Here is a 20,989-nt window from a genome sequence, read left to right as displayed (position 1 = left end):
TGCTGGTTTATGCCAGAATAAATGTGTTAGTCTTAAGGTGCCACAAGATTTTTTTGTTATGTTATGCTTTGTGAAGTCGTTTGAGAGTTGTCCAGAAGACTTCTCCACTTTCTAGAGCAGGGCCCAGGTAGAAGATTCATTGGGATCCACTGATAGATCTCTTGGTGGGTTTGCAGTGAATTGGCAAAGGCCTCTCTCTGACTCCCAATTTTTAACAGCAGCAGCAACAGAAAGCCCACCCCCAAGATTAGGCTGGTGAAACAGGTAACTCTTTGGGGCGGGGGGAGCCAGGAGTGAATTCGTGTGTGGAATGACTGAGATTAGTTCTCTACTGGAAACAAATTCCTGGGCTGAGCAAGATGGGCGCCGAGGCACCCTGTTTGCTATTGAGCCACATGAGATAAAATGTTGATTGGGGGAATGCAATTTATGTGTGAGCCCTGGGACTGTTGGGTGGGGAGGGTGCAGGGGAAGTTTAACTCTCTGTGCTCTCGCCACAGCCCCCCCCCCCGCCCCCCAACTCCTCTCTGAAGCTGCCGTTTGTGGTTCAAGGAAAGCCTCCTTTGGCACCAGCGGGGGCTTTTTCGTGAACAGCAGCTTCAGTGGGGAGATTTATGTTGGGACCGTGGCATGGGAGAGAAAGAGTTAAACTCCCCCTCCCCGCGCTTAGACCTCCCCAAGGTAATGTAATTACTGCCACCTCTCACTCAGGCCAAGCGTGTGTCTGCTCCTCCCACAAGTCTCAATTTTGCACCTGTCTCCAGTAGGTGGGCGTGGATGTACTAGTATTTAAAGAACACACACACACACACAATCCTGCCTAGATCCCCCTTCTCTGTGGTAAACAGGAAAAGGAGAGTGGGCGTCTTCAACAGAGAATTCCTTCCTCCTCATCTGACCTTTCTCAGATGGAGAGAGCTTTATACAGCATGTTTTGATTTCATGAAACTGAAGATATCTGTGTAAACATGCCTGCCACAATGAGGTTGAAAGGGGAGACAGAAACAACAAAAGATTTGACTCAGGCATCAAACCCCTTAGCATGTTTTACAAAAATATTTGCTCCCGTCTTGTGTTTTGTCCCAGGAATCCTCCCGCATGCCATGAAATTGTTCCCACCCTGATTTGCTATTCCCCCACAGTGCTTGCAAGAAACTGAAAGACCTGCGGGAATAAGGATTCCTTTGAAAGGAGAAACACACGCACACACACACACGAAAAAATGCTAAAAAAGCCAAGCTCCTCAAAGCAAACAACAGTCCACACTGGAGTATATTAAAACCTCAGCAGCAGAAGTTTCTTTTTCAAGGTAAAAACAGGTGAGAATTGGCAGAATTGCTCGTGGGCACACAAAATCCAAGGAGCCTTACACGACTGATCAGAAGAGATGTTGTGCGGAACCAGGACAAAGTCATCCGTGTCACAAGAGGAATTCTTGCTACTGGTGCTGGCGGAATCTTTGGACACCTGGAGGTAATTTGGAGGCCCCAGGGGAGGCGAGGAGAGGTTGTCTTCCTGGATGTGCTGCATGTCTGGGAGGGACTGAAGAGAAGGTACGTTAGGAAGACACAGATCACAGGCTTCATATATTGCCAGTTTGCCCAACCGTGAATTCTGTGAAACTCGAGTACAGAAAACATCACTATCTACTTTGCACCAACTTTCCTCAGAGTAAACGCTGCAAAGGCGACAGAAGCAGATACAATTTCTGCAGCCCGGATTCTGCAGAAAGTATTTGTCTGGGTGTACTTGCGGCCCTCCAGATGTTGTGGCCTGCAACTCCCATCAGGCCTAGCCAACAGAGCCAGTGGTGAGGGATCATGGGAATTGGAGGCCAAAAGTTGCCCACCCCTGCAGTTTAACTTCTCTGCTGACTGTTCTACAGGGAGGCACTCACCCCAAAGGAGGGAGGGGATTACTAGGCTAAAAGGGAGCAGGGGAAGTTAAATAAGAATGTCCATAGGAGGAGAAGAGCAGTCACCAAGAAAACCCCTTCGTTCATCTGAGATGGCTCGTTCAAGCAGAACCGTAGCTCAGGTCAAATCATTAAAAAAATTAAATGTGTGTTCATGAAAGGAAGCAAGAGTACATTTGGAGAACTGCTGTAACTCAATGGCGGAAAAGAGAAGACAAAAAAGAAAACACCCACAATGCCTCAGTCTCCTATTGGAAAAGGCTGCATCTGAAACACTTACATGGCATACTTGTGTCTGCTGGCCCAAAGCTCCATGCCAGAGTCCTGGGAATTCCCCAGCTCTGTCTGCAAGCTCATCTCTGCCTCTCATGAGGGCTAGAAACTTGGTGTGTGTGTCTATTCTCTTTAGAGAAAAAGCAGAGATTCCAAGGAAGCAGGGAACACCCCAACTACAAACTACACACCTAAATCTTGACCAAGATTGGCCACTAAAGAAGAATTTGAAAGCTTATCTCAATTCGTAACAGGCTAAAAACGTGGGATTAAAAGAAACCATCATCAAAGAAAGCTGAGATTCTCATACTGATTTCTGAACTGGGCACCTCATTTCATAGCTACAAATGAAAAAACCTCACAGTTCTGGAGAAAGCAATCGAAAATGAGAAAGGAAGGCAGGGAGAGACCAGGGTTAACTACTGCAGCCTGTTAGGAACTAAAGAGGCTACTTTATATGGGGCCAGACCATTTGCCCACCTGGCCCAGTACTGTCCCCTCTGACTGGCAGTTTCTCTCCAGGGTCTCAAGCAGGGAGAGGTTTTTCCCATCCCCTACAACCTGACCCTTCTAACTGGAGATGCTGAGGACTGAACCAGGGACCCACAGCGTGCAAAGTGGGAACTCTACCACTGAGGTACAGCTCTTCTCCAAAGGGGGCAGGGGTTACTGGGTCAATTCGTACGATTTAGGAACACAGGAAGCCGCCTCTTCCTGTGTCAGACCTGGGTCCACCGAGCCCAGTATCGCTGAAACTGACTGGCAGCAGATCTTCCCCATCACCTTCTCACTGGACCTTTTTTAACTGGAGATCCCGGCTATTGTACCTGAGACCTTCTGGGTGCAAGGAGGGGCTCTGCCACTGAGCTATGGCTCCTCCCTTTTGGGACCAGCAGAGTGAGTTGAGGGGTGGGTGCCTGGGAAGCCCTGAACAGAGCCCTGACAACCTGGAATGGGTAAGGAGACGTCGAAGACCCAGATGCTTCAGGATCTTGTCCAGGGGTGCTGATCCTCCTTCAGCCCAAGGGCTGAATTCCACTCTTTGGGGGCCATACTATGATAGTGGGCGGAGCCGAAGGAAAAAGGGACAGGGCCAAAAACGCACAAAATTTCAGCATATTTTAGCTTCAAGTTTTTCCTTGTCAGTAACTAAGCCTTAGGAGAGGTGTTTCAGCCTTCTAGGATGGGGGAAAGTTGCACAAAAGCCACAAAACCGCCAAATGATCAGGGATTGAGGGAAAGGGGTGGTGCCAGGGGATGGAGGCGTGGCCACCTGGGGGGCTCTGGAGCGCCAGACTGCGACCCGAAGTGCGCCAGACTGGGCCCCATGCCTGAGGCTCTGCACCCCAGATCTAGTCACTAGTTCACAGGGGAACACGCACCATTAACCCTTTGCCCTGGGTGCAAAATGCCCCCCACCTGCAGCCCCACCCCCCTCACAAGGTACAGAGAACCCATTTTCCAAATCGGAGCAGCACTTACTGGGGGAGAGGCAAAGCGGCACGAGGGAGAGCTGCCGCAGGAGCTGCCGGAGACGGAGCCTGTATATGTCGGCACGGGCACAGGACAAGCTGGGGAGAGACCGGGGGGGGGGAGGGGGGAATAACGTCAGGAAAGTGCAGATTCTAGGGAGTTAGCATTTCACATGTTAATGAAGCCTGAGGGGGACTTCCAAGACCCTCAGAAGAAGCACTGCCTTTCAGCAAGATGTAAAACCCCACAAATGATGGAGGAAACTGGCAAAACGAAATTCCCGTTGCAATCCAAGACTCAGGGTGGAAGGTCTATGGAAAACCATGCAGAGAAACAGAGCAGGACGTTTAGGGTTCTGGCGTGTTTGAAAAGCGCGTGCCGCTCCTTCTCAAGTATGCAGGCGGGGGGAAAGAAACAACAGGACAGGACAGAATTCCAACTCACACTTCTTGACAGTCGAGACTTGGTCGAGGAAGGGGTGGCTGAAGAAGGCTTCTGCAAGACAGAAAAGGTAACCACAAAAACATGTTGGCCTCAGAACAAGCTGATGCAGCTCCAAGGCGAAGGGACGGCTGCCCCCACACACGCTCAATCAATAACCTGCCCACCCAGGGCCCGAAAGAGAGTATGGAAGATTAAAGCCAGCCAGGGGTACGTGTTGCTCTTACACTTGGAAAGGAAGAGGCAGCCCGTCCCTTTAAAGATGCCAATAACTGGAGGAGTCAAAGATAGGTACTTAAGAGCACATTTCCTCCCACCTGGCTTCAGGGCTATGAAGTGCTGGTTGTGTTAAATGAAACACACTCTCACAGATCAGAGCAGGGGCTCAAGATCTCAATGAGACAAGGGTGGGCAGAAAGTAGGTCTCCAGCTGTTTTGGACTCCGATTCCCAGCATTCCAGGCCATGGTGGCAGGGGCTTCTGGGAGTCAAAGTCCAACACATCTGGAGCTCTATCTTCTTCCCATCCTTGCAACAGGAGATCCAGATGAGGTCATGCCGCATATTTTGGCTTTGCCATGACTACGACGGTGACACCAGCTATCATTTCACCAGGGCCATTTGGTGCACAAAAGGCTGTTTTCACAATCCTTGCTCCCATTTTAAGATGCTTTTGAAGTTGCACAGAACTCGCCCTGAGGCTAACGGAGCCAAATGGATCAAACAGACACCACCCAGAGAAGCTGGTACACGACGAACAAGTCTTCCCCCACAATCTGGAGCGCTGGATACCTTTTGATACACAACCACCGCCATTTGTTCCAACAGGAGCTGATCTGCACCTAGAATGGATTCCTTGCGAAGACTGGTTTCATCCACTGGAGTTTTGCACAGGGACGCTGGTCCAGCATTCCAGGCAAGGAACAGTGTGCGTCCATTTCAGAATCACAACCGGGGGGGGGGGGGGGGGGAGAGCTGGCTGCAATCCAGTTAGCTGTTTGCCTTCTAGGATGTGAAAATTGTAGGTTTCTCTAGGTTTCGCTTTCAGTGACGCAAAACAACCCAGTGTCAAAGAATTGCTTGTTAGATGGTTGGAAAGGAAAACACTACAGTGCAGCCTTTTGCAACCTGGTGCCCCCCAGGTGTGTTGGACTGCAACACCCATCATTCCCAGCCAGCATGGCCATTGAGCCTGATGGGTTCGTGGGCAATGTCACATCAATTCTGCTACAACCCTACGATTTGAAGGAAGCGTGCTGCACCTTTGCGGCCAGAGGTGCTCATCGCTCCCCCCAAACATTTTAAATAAGAAAGGGCTGAGATTCCTAAGATGAGTTCTGCATCCGACACCATGCTTTCCCTGCAATTTCATGAGATCTCAGCAACCCAACCGGCGTCCCCGGCTTTTTAAGACAGGGGTGATTTCTACAGTTCCTAAGCTTAGAATGCCAGGTACTGAAATGGTACTAAGAACAGGGCCTTGAACTGGAAACGCCAGTAGGGACCGGCAACTGAAGCAATTCCTGCAGCCACGTTCTCATGCAAACACCAGTGGCTTTCAACTCTGACTTCTCCGTAGGACAGGCTCGTTATTTATTTTTAAGGTCAATTACATAATTGCACTGGGAAACATGAAGGCAGTGTTGAAAAAACCGAGGGGCAGACACGGTACAGCCTCCTGCACACCACCCCTTACAACACGGCTCTGTGATTTCACCTAGCTAACTGTTGATCAAGTCGGCGGGGAAGAGAGCTCAGACAAAGGTGTACCTGCTCGAAGTTCAACGTAAACAGCAGCTAATGCAGCGTACACATGTCAAGCTCAGCCCCTGAGACGTTATGTCAGCGGAGGAACAGGTCCAGCGCTGAGAGGATCAACAGGCTCTGCCATCCTGGGTCAGAACACAGTGTTCTACAACCCAGGAGGGATAGTCCTAGGAACCAAGGACCTGGGGCTGGAACATGCTGTCCTGCACCCAAGACGGCAATGCTAAAGAGCAAAAGGTGAGCATAGCAAGACCAAGAGGGGCTGCTGCTCTAAGCGGCTTTGGCCTCCTCCTGAGTTATTCATTAATTTCCACTGAGCGATCATCAACAGGAGGCACTGCAGAACCTTTGCTGGGCACGTCAAAAATCAAGCTGCCTTCCCAGTTCTGGCTTCCAAATGCCCTGTCGAGTTACCGCCCCCAGGCCCTCTACTACACGTTCCTTTGCAATCCTCCCAACAATCTTGCAGTGCGTCAACTTAGAGCTCCCATTTTAGACTGAGAAGTGGGGGGGGGGGAGGCTTTTAGTCTGAGCGCACGGCTGAGCAGGGACCTGAACTCTGGATTCCCAAGTCCAGAACCGACTCCTACAGCCGCAGTTCGCAAACGTTCTTTCCTCCACAGGACGCTTTTTCCACATCAACGTGTCTGGCGCAGAGTCCAATGCCGCAAAAGGCTCTGGGCATGTTCTAGGTAGTGTGCGCACGTGAAGCGCAGGCCAGGCCTTCGCCGTCACGTTGGACGGACCGAGAATGCACCCGACGGTACAATTTTGCGATTGCCAAAGTCCAGGAAAGATTGGTGGTGGTGCCTGAGCTGGTTTTCAGGGAAGCTCGCCTGCCGGGATGGATCTGCTCGCCAAGGAAGTTCCCCAGGAGTGTCAAGAGTCCCCAAAATACAGTTTGAAAATGGCAGTTCTAGACCTTGGAGCGGGGTTTGGGGGGGGGGGTCGGGCAGACTTCAGGCTGGTGGGATCTAAATTTTGTTCTTGTACTAGAACACTGAGGTCCACCAACTTGAGCTAAGTACCAAATTGTGGCATGGAGTCAGATGCAAATCGTGGCTTGGGACAGAGCCTATTACTTCCTCTACCCCATGAGCCGCATTGGTGGGATAACTTGCACACAGAAGTGCAAATCTACATCAGAGTTATGACAGACCAGGAAATCCAACACAATATTCTAAAACAGCCTTTTCCAGCCTGGCGCCCTCCAGATGTGTTGGGACTACAGCTCCCATGATAAGAACCTAAGAAGAGCCCTGCTGGATCAGACCAAGGGTCCATATAGTCCAGCATTCTCTTCACACAGTGGCCAACCAGCAGTCAACCACGACCCACAGGCAGGGCATGAGCACAACAGCACCCTCCCCGCCATGTTCCCCAGCAACTGGTGTACATAGGCTCACTGCCTCTGGTACTGGAGGTAGCACATAGCCACCAAGACTAGTAGCCATTGACAGCCTTCTCCTCCAGGAATTTGTCCAACCCCCTTTTAAAGCCATCCAAACTGGTGGCCATCACTACTTCCTGTGATAGCAAATTCCACAGTTTAACTCTGTGCTGTGTGAAGAAGCCCTTCCTTTTATCTGTCCTGAATTTCCCACAAATTGGCTTCATAGGATGACCCCAGGACATCATAGGAGTTGTAGTCCAACACATCCGGAGGGTTCCAGGCTGGGAAAGGTGGCTCTAAAATTAGCTGGCAGAGAGTCAGAAAGACCAAGTCAAAGGCAATCAAGTAATATTCCTGTTTTAAAGGTGACTAACACAAAGGCTGAGAGATAAAATGAATAGCAAAAGGTCAGCCATACTAAAGAACGTTGTTTGAATTTACTGACTCTTCCAGCTATTGGGAGTCAGAAACCCTCGCGGATCTACCCCAAATCATCCAGAGATCTCTCGGGACATCCTTGATCTCCCTTCGGCCCGTCTCTGCTCTTGACACCTCTTTGCAAGCCCTTCCGTGAGGTGGCAGAGAGCAGTAAGACACCATCTGCTGTCTCCAAGTACTATTCTCTTTTACTGCCCACATCAAATGGAGGAGGGATGTGTGTGTAGTATCATGCCCTTGTGGATTAATGTGGTTAAATGCCAGTATGGTGTTACACCAGAGGTGCAAAAAGGGCAGCCTGTGGGCCACAGGTGGCCTCAACAAGCCTTGTCTGCAGGTCCCCAGACCCTCAGCACCTGCCACCGCTGCCAAAAAAAGGTGTATGTAGAGGAAAGAAATGCTGTGGGAACAGGCTCTACGGCTCCTGTCATGGAAGCCTCATTCCTAGAGTGTCCCTGAAACACCCTAGGAAGCAGTGCTTGAAGGTTCCTGCTGGCTTCTTAGGACGCTCTGGGGGCGCTCTAGGAATGAGGCTTCTATGGCAAGAACCATAATGCCGGTTCCTAGAGCATTTTTTCCTGCTTTTCTCAGCGATCAGGAGAGAGGGGGCTTCAAAACCTTGTTGCTGAGACATGGAACAGATGCCACTGCTACAAGACCAAGACCTCTTGCTGCTGCAGTGGTGTGCATGAATGTGTGTGAGCGGTGTCTATGCGTGGCCCCAGCCTCCGCAGCCCATACCTGATGCAGCCCTCAGACCCGAAAAGGTTGTGCACCCCTGTGTTAAATGGAGAGAGCACATGGGCCCTCTCCTGGGAGACCTGGTTTCAAATCACTCAGCCACTGAGTTCATGGGCAAGTTACTCCCCCCGCCCAATGAACTGAGCTCACCTCACACGCTTGATGTGAGGAGGAGATGTAAAAATCCCCCATGTATGCCAGTCTGAGCAACTTGAAGAAAAGGGCAGAACAAAAAAGACATGATTAAAATAATCCATAAAACATATCCAGGCCGATTTGGCCTCAGGCCAAACAAAGTCCCTCACAGGCAAAGAGTGCTGAAAGAGAGACTTGCGCCCCAGCAATGCCTTCCCTCTCTGTCTGAAGTTATTTTCGTAAGTGAAGTCAGAGAAGAAGGCAGGCTTCTTCTGGAAAGTTATGCCCTTCCTAACGGAAACACTGAAGCATGTGCTGGCTGGACGATACCCTTTTCATCTCCCTCGGAAACACAAGAGGCAGCCGCTGCAGCAAGGCAGCATAGGAGCAGAGAGATTGGTTCATTTCCTGATGCAACACTGCAGCATTTCTTCCCCCAACCCAGTTCAAAAGGCACTGCAGAAACCTCGGCTCATGTAAGCCCTCAAAAGCAATGCACACCCGAAGGATGTTCCGCAAACAGCAGGGTAAGACTCTGCTGGAATGGCAAATAGGACCTCAAGCACCTCACGTACAGCCTGTTGCGAGAGAGGAAGGAGTTGTACACGTGGAATTTTTAGCATTTATGTTCAGAGCCAGAGCCAGCACCTAGGGCAGGCATGGTCAGGCACCTGCCAAGGGCCCACACCCCAGCAGGGGCCCACTGACAAGAGCCCCCCAGAGTTCCTCTTCCTCTTCACCACTGCAACCTGCTTGTTCGCTTGCCTCTCGCTCAGACAACAGTGGCAGTAATGAAGAGAAGAAGCAGTAGACGCCACAGCCTGTTTGCCTGTCAAACAGGCTGGTTGCCTGTCAAGCAGGCAAGTGGTGGCAACGATGGGAAAGGGGATGAGGAGAAACTGCAGTTGGTGACAATGGCGGTGAGAAGGTTGACTCACTGAGGGAGGGGGCCCATGGGGGGTGCCTTGCCCAAGGGCGCTCCGAAACCAGGAGCAGGCACTGTTCAGAACAGACTAAAAAATTTAACATTCATATTCAGACCAAACCGCAAGTACTGTTTCTTCAGATTTGCTCACATTTATGATCAGGTTACTAACACGTGTTTACTCTTGAACGAGAACCACCCCAAATCCTGCATCCAGATCGTGCAGCAAGCACAAACTCACTTTTCTCTTCCCTCCTCATCCTTTCTCCCCCCCCCCCTTTCATGGCATGCATTTTAGGCAGTAAGCCTGAGAGGCAGGGTAGGAACATATGAGAAATTCCTTTCAATTTGTTTTTGACCAGGATTTACCCCAGTTCACAATTCCCTGACTGAACATGGATTCGAACACAATCTGCGGTCGAGGTCTGAACATTCCCAAGCTTGCAACAAGATTCAAGGGTCAAAGGAAGTGCCTTCAACAGCATGTGCACATTTGAAAACCATGCATTAAAAATGCACACAAACACTCTTTAACCAATGCGAAAAGAATGTGTACAATTAAAAAATGCACACCATTGATGCTTAGATTTGGGAAACTAAACATGAAAATACGCAGAAATTTTCAAGCAGAAAGAAAAAAAAAACAAAGATGGTCTGATATGGACATGAGACAGAACAAGCTTCATGGAATTTGGAAAACTTTCACGAACTCAAGTTTTGCTTGTACACACATTCCTAAAGCAGGAACTGTTTTCATTTGTGTAAAGTGCTCAGTAAATTCCAGGCACTTGATAAACAATCAAAGAAATAATAAATCTGAAACTTAAGGTACAGCAAAGTGGGGCGGGGATGACACAAAGCCATCCCTCCCTGCAGGCAGTAAACAAAGTAGATTAGCTTGTCCTCCCCCACCCAGCCCCCTCCACAAACAGCTGCTGAGCATCAGCTAGTCACTGACTGATCAAAACCTGAGCTGGCGGCAGCAGGATTTCATCAGAAACCTTCCCAGACATCACTACCAGAGGCCAAGTAGATGTGAGACGTGAAATGCTATAAATAGTCCAGCAAGCTATTTTCAGAATCGCTCTTCTGTGGACTATTGTTTTTAATCATTAACACGATGAATCTGACTTACAAGTTGAATAAGGCTTGCTCGTGCATTTAACATTACCTTTGTTTTTTTGCTTGTGGTGCAAACCTACTTCTCAGAAATCCAAGATTATATAATCAGATCATGCTGTTTACCACCTAACGCCCATAACCGGAAGTACTACATCAACTGCCTCTCTGGGCACGGACCCAACAGCCGAGTGGAAAGCGACAAAGCGGGAGGAGAGATTACCCATGCTGCGGTCTTTGCCCCGCTCCCATTTCCTGCCTCTTCTCATTAGGGCGCAGAGAATTGATGAAATAAAATGAAAAGCCATCAAGGAATCAATCTAGATTTAATGAATGGGTTCAAGAATCCTATCCCGGAGAGTAAAACATCCATCTCAATGCCAGGTGATGCTCACCCAGCCTTCTCCTGGCGCCCTGCCCTCCACGATGTGTCCACCTACAACTCCTGTTATCCTCCAGCCAGCAGGCCCACTAGTCTTGTTTGCTGAGGATAATGGTGGTTGTATCCCAACACATTTGCAGGGTGCCAGGTTGAAGAAGGCTGAGCTAGCCTGAAGCCACTTCATTCCAGGAGGCCACAAGTGCATTTGCTTGTTGAAGTTTTCCTCCTCCTCCAGCTATTATTATTATTACTGCTCCTTTCTTCCTACAAGGGGTGCAACCAGACAAGAACGCAAAGTCGGCGGTACTTCCAAGGCTGACCTCTGGTTCATCTCTCAGTTGTCTACTCTGACAGGCAGGACCTCGGTTCCACCATGAGATCTTTTCACTGTAGATTCCACAGACTGAACCGAGAACCTTCCATGCGCAAATCCCGCATGTTTATCCTGGCCAGGTATCAACAGGGCTGGTACCTTATGTATGTAAAACAACCAGCCTTCCTTCTCCTCTGAAGAAGAGTTCTGTGCGACTCAAAAGCTTGCTCCAACGGCAGTTTGAACTAGTCCTGTAAACCGCAATCGCCTGACTTACTCCGATGGACCAACTCAGAGAACGAGGCTCTGAGAAGCCTACGAAGGCCTGTCAGACCATGCACAGAAACTGGTCCACGCAGGAAAACAAAAGGAACTACTGGGCTGGGTGGGAAAAATTCTTAATTAAATCTTTACTCACCAAAGTCCATTCTATCTTTCTGGTTTCTCTGAAGCAAGCCCAAAAGCAGGTCAGCCAAGTAAGCGGATGTTTCCCTGGGGACACTGAACACAGAAGAGGAAGAAATAGCACTTTATATAAAGCTCTACAGAATAAAGCAGCCTTCCCCAGCCTGGCACCTTCCAGATGCATTGGGCTACAGCTCCCAGCATCCCTGGCTCAGAGGTAAACCCTTCAAAATCTTGAATTCCCAGATAATCACAAAAGTATACATACCTAGGGATTAGATTCCTGTTCTTTTCATAAAACATCCTCAGATCTTGAGGACTATTCGCCTGTAGAGGGGGGGGATGCGATTTGCCAAAGTTATTTAGTCCCAGATCTCAACATACACTTACACAGAACAGATTCCGTCAGGCATAGAGAGAAGCCCAGTCAAACCACGGTTTGCAAATCGAGAGCCAGCCTCATGAAGTTGCTCTCCCTCCCTCCTCGCCCACACCCTCTGAGGCAATTCCCCATACCTGCTGTTAATTTAATTTATTGCATTTCTATATTGCCCAACAGCCCAAGCTCTCCAGGCAGTTTACAAAGATTAAAACACTAAACATTCAATATAATAACAATACTGTAAAATCATTCACTTACAAAAATATACAACCATTTTAAACAATCATCAATAAAAATCCCAAGACCCGTTAAAAACCTTATTGTATGCTGTCAAATGCCTGCGAGTAGAGGAAGGTTTTAACCTGGTGCCAAAAGGATGACACTATTGGTGCCAGGCGGGCCTCAGCGGGAAGAGTGTTCCACAATCACAGTTTTGTATTATACACGTGCACCAACACAAACCGGAAGGAAGGAAGGAAGGAAGGAAGCTTCCTCATAACTATGGTTTTGCAAAGCCAAAATTTAAGTCTGTTTTAGAAGGGAACCATTCTCTTGCACTAGCAGACATGCAGCACCAAAACCACAGCTAAGAAGCGGTTGTATGCAAACCCCTTAAAGATTTCACTATATTAAGCGGTATTTAAGTTCTGCTAATAAATAATATATGAATATAAATAAACACCAGGAAGTGAAAGGGGGAATCATTCCAGAGAGATGGAGGAAGAAGGAGGCATATGAGTCTCCCAGTTTAGGGCCTGGTTTTTGAATCAGTTTGCAAGGAGACATCGTCACCTCCGCACGACTCAAGAGAAGGGGTACAAAGGATCTTCCTACCCACCTAACACCTTGTCCTCGGAGACATGCTGATGCGGTGGGGAGGATATAATTGCCAACCTGCCCCATGCTCTGCCCCTCAAAAGGCTAGAACAACAAGGACAGTTAAGCTGTCGGTACCTGAAAAGGTGGCTTTCCCACCAGACACTGGTAGATCACCGTTCCTATACTCCACAGGTCGGCTTTCGCGTCGTAGTGCTGCGACATGATCACTTCAGGAGCCTGAAAAGCACAAAGAACACAGCACAGAGTTTGTGCAGAACCAGGAGAAAGGAAGGCACATGTGAAATAGCCAATAACTCCTTGTGTGGTGTCTAGACTGGTCACCAAACAGCAGCAATAGCGAGATAACTTGGGGGTAAATGGCCTCCCTTTGCCTACTTTTATTTTAATCCCACAGAATGGGCTTCAGAGAACATTTGTGACCAAGCAGCTTTTTAAACCACAGAGTCTACATTCAGTATTTAAACCATGGAGCAGAGTATATACCTTATGTATTCAAACATTGCCAATTTATACACACAGTGGGCTAATTCACACATCCCTTCTGTTTCTTCTTTGTCTTGCTTATAGCTAAACGCACTCACAACAGACAGAGAGCCCCAAATCATTCCGCAGTTCCCCTCCCCTACTCTAAGTGCTAAATACAAGTAGTATTATTAACAATTTTCATTTACAATCCTCCGGCTCCCATGAAAACTGGACGCGCCATCACTCACCATATACATAGGGGACCCACAAAGGGTGGCTGCCATCATGTTGCTCTGGAGGTATCGAGCAAATCCAAAGTCAGCTGTTGAAAGAAAAGGACACATCGCTGATCTCTGAATTGCCAGCCAGAATAAAACGGGATGCGGGCTTATCGTGCCCCAACGTGCCGGCCTCCTAGGAGACAGGGAGAACACCAATACTAAGAGAGCGCCGCTCCTGCAGGTCCTCCCAAGCCGACAGCTCCTTCCCTGGACTCCCCCGGCTGCAGCATCAGTGGCCCGGAGTCAGCAGGAATCAGTTCCCAGCCTGCAGCTGAACATCAGCGCCTGGCCAAGAATGACGAAAGGGTCCTGGCTTGGAAAAGAAGTGCAACTGTGAAACGTGGGGCCGTGACACGCACTGCGCAGGCACTGGCCAATGAACAGGCACCCAACAGGGGGCTGCAGCCAATCACAGCTCCTGAACAAGCGTACCTGTGTAACACATGTTGATCTCATTCATACATTTTTAGAGGTATGCCTGGAACGATCGAGGCCAGGCCGGCTCACCCTGGGTGGGCAAAGCTGGCCTCAATCCCCAAGAAGCTGAGTTACTTTGAATGACATTGAAATAATTCTCTCCTGCTGTTTTCAATAGAGTCTTTTTGAGGCAACTTACAAGCGAAGCCAAAACACCAAGTACCCCCCCACACAAATAATAATGGAAACCATAAAAATTCACTACATAAAGAGCAAGAAACTGGTAAAAAGGAGTAACATCATCCAGGAGAGTGAAAGCGCCAAGGCAACACCACGAACTGACTTGCCTATCTTGATGCGCACGCCACTGGCGCTTGACTTCCGGCGACTGGCATACGACAGCAGGATGTTCTGCGGCTTGAGGTCCCTGTGAATGATGCCTTTGCTGTGGAGGATGCGCATGGCCGCCGCGATCTGCTGCAGGAACACCCTGATGGTGTCTTCGCTGAGAGTTCCTTTGGCTGAGGGGGAGAAACATTCATTGATATAAGGCCGTGGGAGTCCCAGTGAGTTCCGCAGGAAACGTTAGGCAGGTGCTCAGACCTGTCCTGCTGAATTCAAATGGTTCACTTTGGCTGGATTGTGCCTTATGCCAACCTTCCCCAACCTGGGGCCCTCATCAGACCATAAGAAGAGCCCTGCTGGATCAGACCAAGGTCCATCTAGTCCAGCATTCTGCTCACACAGTAGCCAACCAGCTGCCCATGGGAAACCCACAAGCAGGACACGAGTGCAACAGCACCCTCCCACCCGTGTTCACCAGCAACTGGTGTACATATTTACTTGCCTCGAATACTGGAGGCAGCATATTGCCATCAGAACTAGTAGCCATGGATGGCCTTCTTCTTCAAGAATTTGTCCAATCCCCTTTTAAAAGCATCCAAATTAATGGGCATCACTCCATCTTGTGGCAGTGAGTTCCGCAGTTTAACTCTGCACTGTGTGAAGTCCTTCCTTGTATCTATCCAGAATCTCCCACCATTCAGCTTCATGGGATGACCCCATTGGGTTCTAATATTACGGGAGAGGGAGAAAAATGTCTCCCTCTCCACTTTCTCCACACCAGACATCATTTTGTACATATCTATTATGTCTCCCCTCACTCTCCTTTTTTCTAAGCAAAACAATCCAAGATATTGTAACCGTTCCTCATAGGGGATCATTTTAATTGCCTCCCAATGTTGGACTGCAACATCAGCCCAGGCAGCATGGCCAAAGGTCAGGCAGGCTGGGAGTTGTAGTCCAACACTTCTGGAGGGGAAGGCTGCTCTGCTTTTTCATGCAACAATTGTGAGGCAAATTCCCAAAATTAGCCATTTTGAATCGTCAGTTGCCTTTGTCAGCACATCCTGCTGCCCATGACCATGGAGGCACATTTCTCCTCTACTCGGTAATCGCCAAAGGAGGAATCTCTGCCCCTCTGGATCCAGCCGCCTCTTCTCACAAAGCTTTATCATCCTCCACTACATATTTCTGGAAATGTTTGGAACCAGAGCCCAGGAAATCAAAACAAAGCCAGCTGTCTTGGAGGCTTCATTCTGCAAGTGAACACGATTATTTGCTGCCTGTTGTCCCTAACCTGGCATTATTCTTTCTCCTCTTTTTTCTTTTCTTTTTTTAAAAAAACATTCTGAGAAAGCATAGCCAACAGAAACCGTACACCCATTTTAGCCGATATGTTAATTCACTGGAAAATCAAATATGAAATATTCCATTCCCCTCCTAGGTATCAACTATGTGTAAAAGGAACACCAACTGGGCACCATCATAGCCCCGAGAGCTTTTGAGCCATGAATAAGGAGCCATAAGCAAGCTACTACCTTGTAAGTAATCTGCCAGGTCCCCACCATTGCAATACTGTCCAAGAGAGAAAAGAAAGGGTTAGGGTCGGATTTGCTGAGGTCTGAATTATCTCAAGCCTGCTTGTCCGAAGGGCCTGGAGCAAACATAACACAGCCCAATCAACTACGCATGGTAAGAGATGGGGAGCATCCCTCAGGCCCACGTGATCCTTTCCCCTCCCTGTTTGCTTGCAGCTACCGCTGTCTAAATTTTCTGAGCTGACCATGGTGCAATGTTATGTCAGGGTTAGCACAAATGACAAGTGTTGCCACATCCACCTCTAACCAGTTACAAACCGGCCTGGTTCACATACAATACTATGCCACGGTGCAGTTTCCTGAAATCTGGATTGTCTGTTAACCAGCTACAAGCCATCAAGAGAAGCCATTGTTTTGTTGCTCGTTTACGAAGTCTGGTTTGTTTAAACCATGGCTTCTCATGATGTCTGAACTCAGAACCGTGGCTTATCCCTGGCTTGTTTGCGCTGCTGTCTGCCCTGAAACAGAGGCACCCAGGAAGACCAGCCTGAAAATGATACCACTCCAAAGGCTGCCAAAATGGGTAGGAAAGAAACAAACCAGAAATAGGGAAAACAAGATGCAATTCATTTGCTCATCTGCAAGACAATTCATAGCTAAACAAAGCAACAAACCATATTTAACAGAAACCATGCCTTAGTGTTATATGTGAACGCAGCCCCTGAAATTTGGAATTAACCATGGTTAGCAACACAGGACAACTCAATTAAAGCGGGGGGGGGGGGGACATTTGCACACAAAGAAGCAGCAGAAAGTGGTATATGGGCCTGCTTATTCACGGTCAGGAGATGGGGGCATGTTACATCTCTCCCAGGCCCATGTTTCTGATTACCTATCAATACAGAAAAAAAATGTATTTTACCACCTGAATGGCTTTGAACACTTTTTCAATTATTCAAACTTAATTAACTTTGGAGGGTGACAGACATTTAACAGAGACATTTTGCTTAAACATCACAGATATTTTGAACTGAAATGTTGCATAATTTACAAAGCCCACTAATCATCAGTGTGTTTAATAGCTCATCCGAAATTAACAACCCAGACTTTAGTTCTCCGAGACATTCAGCAGGATGTCAAGTAATATCAGTTGCACTGTGGAGGGAAGAGAGGGAGATGGTTGCATCCAGGACACAGAGAGACAAACCCAGGCGGTAGATACAGAATTCAGAATTGGGGGACTTCTTAAAAAACGTATTTGCTTCTTGTTACAGAGGAGAAATAAGTGGAAATATAAAAGCAGCTTTCTGTTAAAAGTTCAGAAATGAAGAGTGAGACCATATGCTAGCTCAGGATTAGGAGAGATCGGGGAGATTCAGTCGAGAATTTCCACCCAGTGACCAGGCCTCGAAAAATCCTGTTTTTTTTCTTTTATTGCATGGGCATTTGAAAGCTTTCTGCAGTCACTTGTTGATTTGGAATATTTTTTACCTCTATTCCAGGTCTGTGTCAAGCCCGACCATTGCCACCTGGCTGCTTAAAAGGGCATCCCTGATGACAAAACAGGTCATACTACCAGCCTGGAAGGGAAAATCCCCTCCAAGTATTGAGGATCTATTCAGCCTGACAATAACCACATACATGTTATTTCTAAATAGAAACAGAAACCTTCATGTAACAATATTTATGAATCACTTACATTAATAGACATTTCTAAGCAATGTACAGAACAATAAAGGTTAAGATCATCATTAAATACTGTATAATATCTCTGTTCACAGAAGACAAGATGACCTTCCTGAGGATGCTTGTTGGAAAAAGTATGTTTTCAGGACGCACTGAAAACCCAGAAAGGTCAGCGCTTGCCTAATCTGTAGTGGCAGGGAGTTCCAGAGAGTAGGCACTGTGACACTAAAGGCCCTGTTCTGAGCCATGATGGACCAGACCTCGGAAATCTTGGCCGCCACCAGGAGGGTATCTCCTGATGAGCACAGCACCTGAACAGACAGGTAGGGGGTCAGGCAATCTCTTATATATGAATTATCTGATGCCCTTTTGTGTGCGGCTGTGCCTCTTAAATTTCGCTTTTATCCTCTCTTCCCTGACCGTCACCACTTTTCCCAGTTTTCTCTTCCTTTCTTTAAAGTTTGACATGGCTGGGGGTGGGGCAGAGGGAGACATGCAACAAAACATAATTCTGAATAACTGCAACGCTGTAATTATTCAAAGTCAAGTTTTGATCAATACACTTAAGATATTGTTCAGAAACAAGCTCTTAACAAGGCTTGTAATATAAACACGATCCACTCCCAACTGCAAACTCTGGACTTCTGGATTGTATGTATGTATGTATTATTACATATATATCCCGTCTTTTTTCCTCTGGAACCCAAGGGAGCTTACATAATCCTCCTCTCCATTTTATCCTCACAACAGCCCTGTGAGGTAGGTTAGGCTGAGAGTCAGGGACTGGCCCAAAGTCACCCAGTGAGTTTCATGGCCAAGTGGGGACAAGAATCTGGGTCTCCTGAGTCCCAGTCCAACCCTCTAACCACTACACCACACCGCCTCTCACTGACTTCTGGATGCAGATTTTTTGGGGTGCTGGGTGGGATGAAAATTAGCAAACGTTTCCACATTCGTTGACTTTACGGCTACTCAGGGAAAGCTACAGTTTGTGCAGAACTTCATTCTGAAAAGAAAAAAGATCTACTCAAATCCAATCAAAGAGGAATTATAAGACTGAATACATACCTCCATTACCAGAAAGACAGAGTTGGGCATTTCCTGAAAGAGAAGCAGAGAAATGCCTCATTAAATAGGAACACCGGATGCTGCCTTATACCAGGATCAGACCATGACCAGTACTGTCAACACAGACTGGCAGTGGCTCTCCAGGGTTTCAGACAAGGGTCTTCTCCTCAACCGACCAGGAGGTGACAGGGATCGAACCTGCAACCATCTGAATGCCAAGCATGTCCTCTACCACTGAGCTACAGCCCTTCCCCAAACAGCCTGATGCAATGGCCGATGAGGGAGGGATTTACAAAGTTCTCCAGCCTCCCCAGGCTCATGTGCTGGACCTGGGAGCCTTCCACACAAGCAAAGCCATTTGTTCGTTGCCACTGTGCTGCTTGTGGGGAAGGAGGAATCCGGTCCCTGCTAAAATTAAGAACGTACCAACCGGAGTCCCACTGGTATGTGATTCTAGAGCAGTGGCGGGCAACTTCCAAGTGCCAGAGGGCTGCACTGCCCCCACACGCCCTGCCACAATTCTGCAGCGGGGCAGCAAGGGGAAAATGCCTATTCTAAAAGGAAAACTGGAAGTTTGCCGCCACATTTGGGTGGTGTGGCAGCAGCAAAATGGGGCAGTGGAGGCCACATGAAAGGCCGCAGAGTTTTGCCCTAGAGTTTTGCCACGTATCTACAGAGGCAGCGTTCCTCAGACAGACAGACTGGTACTTTATACAATTGGGGTGGGGGGAATACTACAGAATCCATAAACAGCCTTTCCATGACAGCCCATCTTGATGCTAGTGCAGGATACGTGCACATCTCTCCAGGAAGCAACAGATTTATTTTGCGTTTCTTCTATATCGCTTTGTAGGGAAAAAAACATCCTTTTCTTTTACAGGTAGTTGAAAGGATCATGATTTGAAACACTCCTGAAGAATCTGACAAAGCGAAGAGGAAAGCAGAGTCAGTGGACTGGAATGAACACCAAAAAACCTGTTTGCAGATGTTTGGCCTGGGGCTGTAGCAAGCTGGGAAACTCAAAGCAGGCCAAAGGGCTCACCATGGTTCGGAATCCCTCGAGGAAAGCCGCTTGCTCTCCAGCCAAGGCAGCAACAGACCCCAGCTCTGAGGAAGCTCAAGGTCAGCAAAGGCACCTTTCAATGGGGCTGCCAAAGGCTGGAACTGATGTGAGAGGCAGGTCCCTGCTCAATTCAAGCTCCTTGCAGTCTCTGGGCATCCAGCTGCCCAAGCAAGCGGCTTGGCAGAGCCAAGCTCCGGACACAGAACACCCTCGTGGCCCAGGAGAAATCTGATCCAGCAACGCAGCTGAGATCCTCTCCAGAGGCTTGACCTCTTCCGACTCGTCTGCGCTCCAGGCTCACGGCCTGCCAGGAAGGAGGAAATGGCTCCAAGGACAAAGCTCCAACTGTAAATGGGTTCACTGGAGACTAACGGTCACCATTCACGCCACGTTTGGCAGTTGGGACTTGCTCAGGGATGCAAGTAAGAGCCAAGGTCGATATGCGGCTTGTGGGGGGAAAGCACAGGGTTCAGTCTTAGCCAGGAATACGTAGGGTGGAGACATTCACAGTGCTACCAACTCCTTCAAACTCAGTTTCTCATCAATAAAAAGGGAGTGGCAGCCACTGCCTCAGTAGTCCCAGGAAGCCTGGCAGGTGGGCTCTCAGCCTAGTCTGACTGGCAGTTTCACACAGACATGGGTCCTTTCTGCTTCCTTGTAATTGGAGATGCTGGGGGATTGAACCAGGGGCTTTCTGCGTACAAAGCCTGAGGTTTGCCACTGAGCTATGGGCCAGGCTCACACGGCTCACCGTGATGGGCAAAGCTACATCTCTGACCTGCCCAGAGCAGCTGTGCCTCTTGCCTTGAATCCAACTCCTGTGCTCCACACTAAAATAGGACTGATTTTCTAACCCACTTTGCTACTGTGGACCATTGTGGGGGGGAGGGCGCTGTACGTGCTATAAAGCCAGGGTAGGCAACCTGGTGCCCTCCAGTTATTTTGGACCACAGCTTCTGCCATCCCTGATCATTGGCCACGCCGGCTGGGGCTGCAGTTCCAAACATCTGGAAGGCTCCAGGTTGCCTCCCCTTTGCTATAAATAACTAAGTGCACAGCAAAGTTACAGGCACATTTGCAGGTGCTCTCTACAGGCCACCATTTCCCTGAAAAAGACCTTCTTCCTCAAAAACAGAAATAAAAAAGAGGGCCCGATAACTGAGCATAATCTAAATTACAAGGCTTGAA

General features: G+C 48.5%; 1 protein-coding gene across 9 annotated transcripts in view; it reads right to left on the bottom strand.

The window, feature by feature from the left end:
* ULK2 (unc-51 like autophagy activating kinase 2) overlaps positions 1-20,989 on the bottom strand; it is a 72,815-nt gene that overhangs the window by 24,826 nt on the left and 27,000 nt on the right. For 5 of the 9 annotated variants that reach the window (XM_084822986.1, XM_084822978.1, XM_084822979.1 and 2 more), the window contains 10 exons: positions 18,739-18,771; positions 15,985-16,021; positions 14,452-14,625; positions 13,655-13,728; positions 13,056-13,157; positions 11,988-12,046; positions 11,733-11,815; positions 4,106-4,156; positions 3,671-3,759; positions 1,371-1,542 (listed from right to left, as the gene is read on the bottom strand). In XM_084822986.1, coding sequence (XP_084679112.1) covers positions 1,371-1,542; positions 3,671-3,759; positions 4,106-4,156; positions 11,733-11,815; positions 11,988-12,046; positions 13,056-13,157; positions 13,655-13,728; positions 14,452-14,625; positions 15,985-16,021; positions 18,739-18,771 — 874 coding nt within the window. Of the gene's footprint in view, positions 1-1,370; positions 1,543-3,670; positions 3,760-4,105; positions 4,157-11,732; positions 11,816-11,987; positions 12,047-13,055; positions 13,158-13,654; positions 13,821-14,451; positions 14,626-15,498; positions 18,677-18,738; positions 18,772-20,989 lie in introns of those variants that run through there. The other 4 variants (XM_084822985.1, XM_084822977.1, XM_084822984.1 and 1 more) reach the window with 4 other exon arrangements.

Source organism: Heloderma suspectum, chromosome 16 (genome assembly GCF_057233095.1).
Source record: "Heloderma suspectum isolate Gila_16-S chromosome 16, 16-S_ref, whole genome shotgun sequence".
Lineage (NCBI taxonomy): Eukaryota > Metazoa > Chordata > Lepidosauria > Squamata > Helodermatidae > Heloderma > Heloderma suspectum.
The sequence above is the reverse complement of the archived record's forward strand: the minus strand, read 5'-3'. Positions and strand labels throughout refer to the sequence as shown.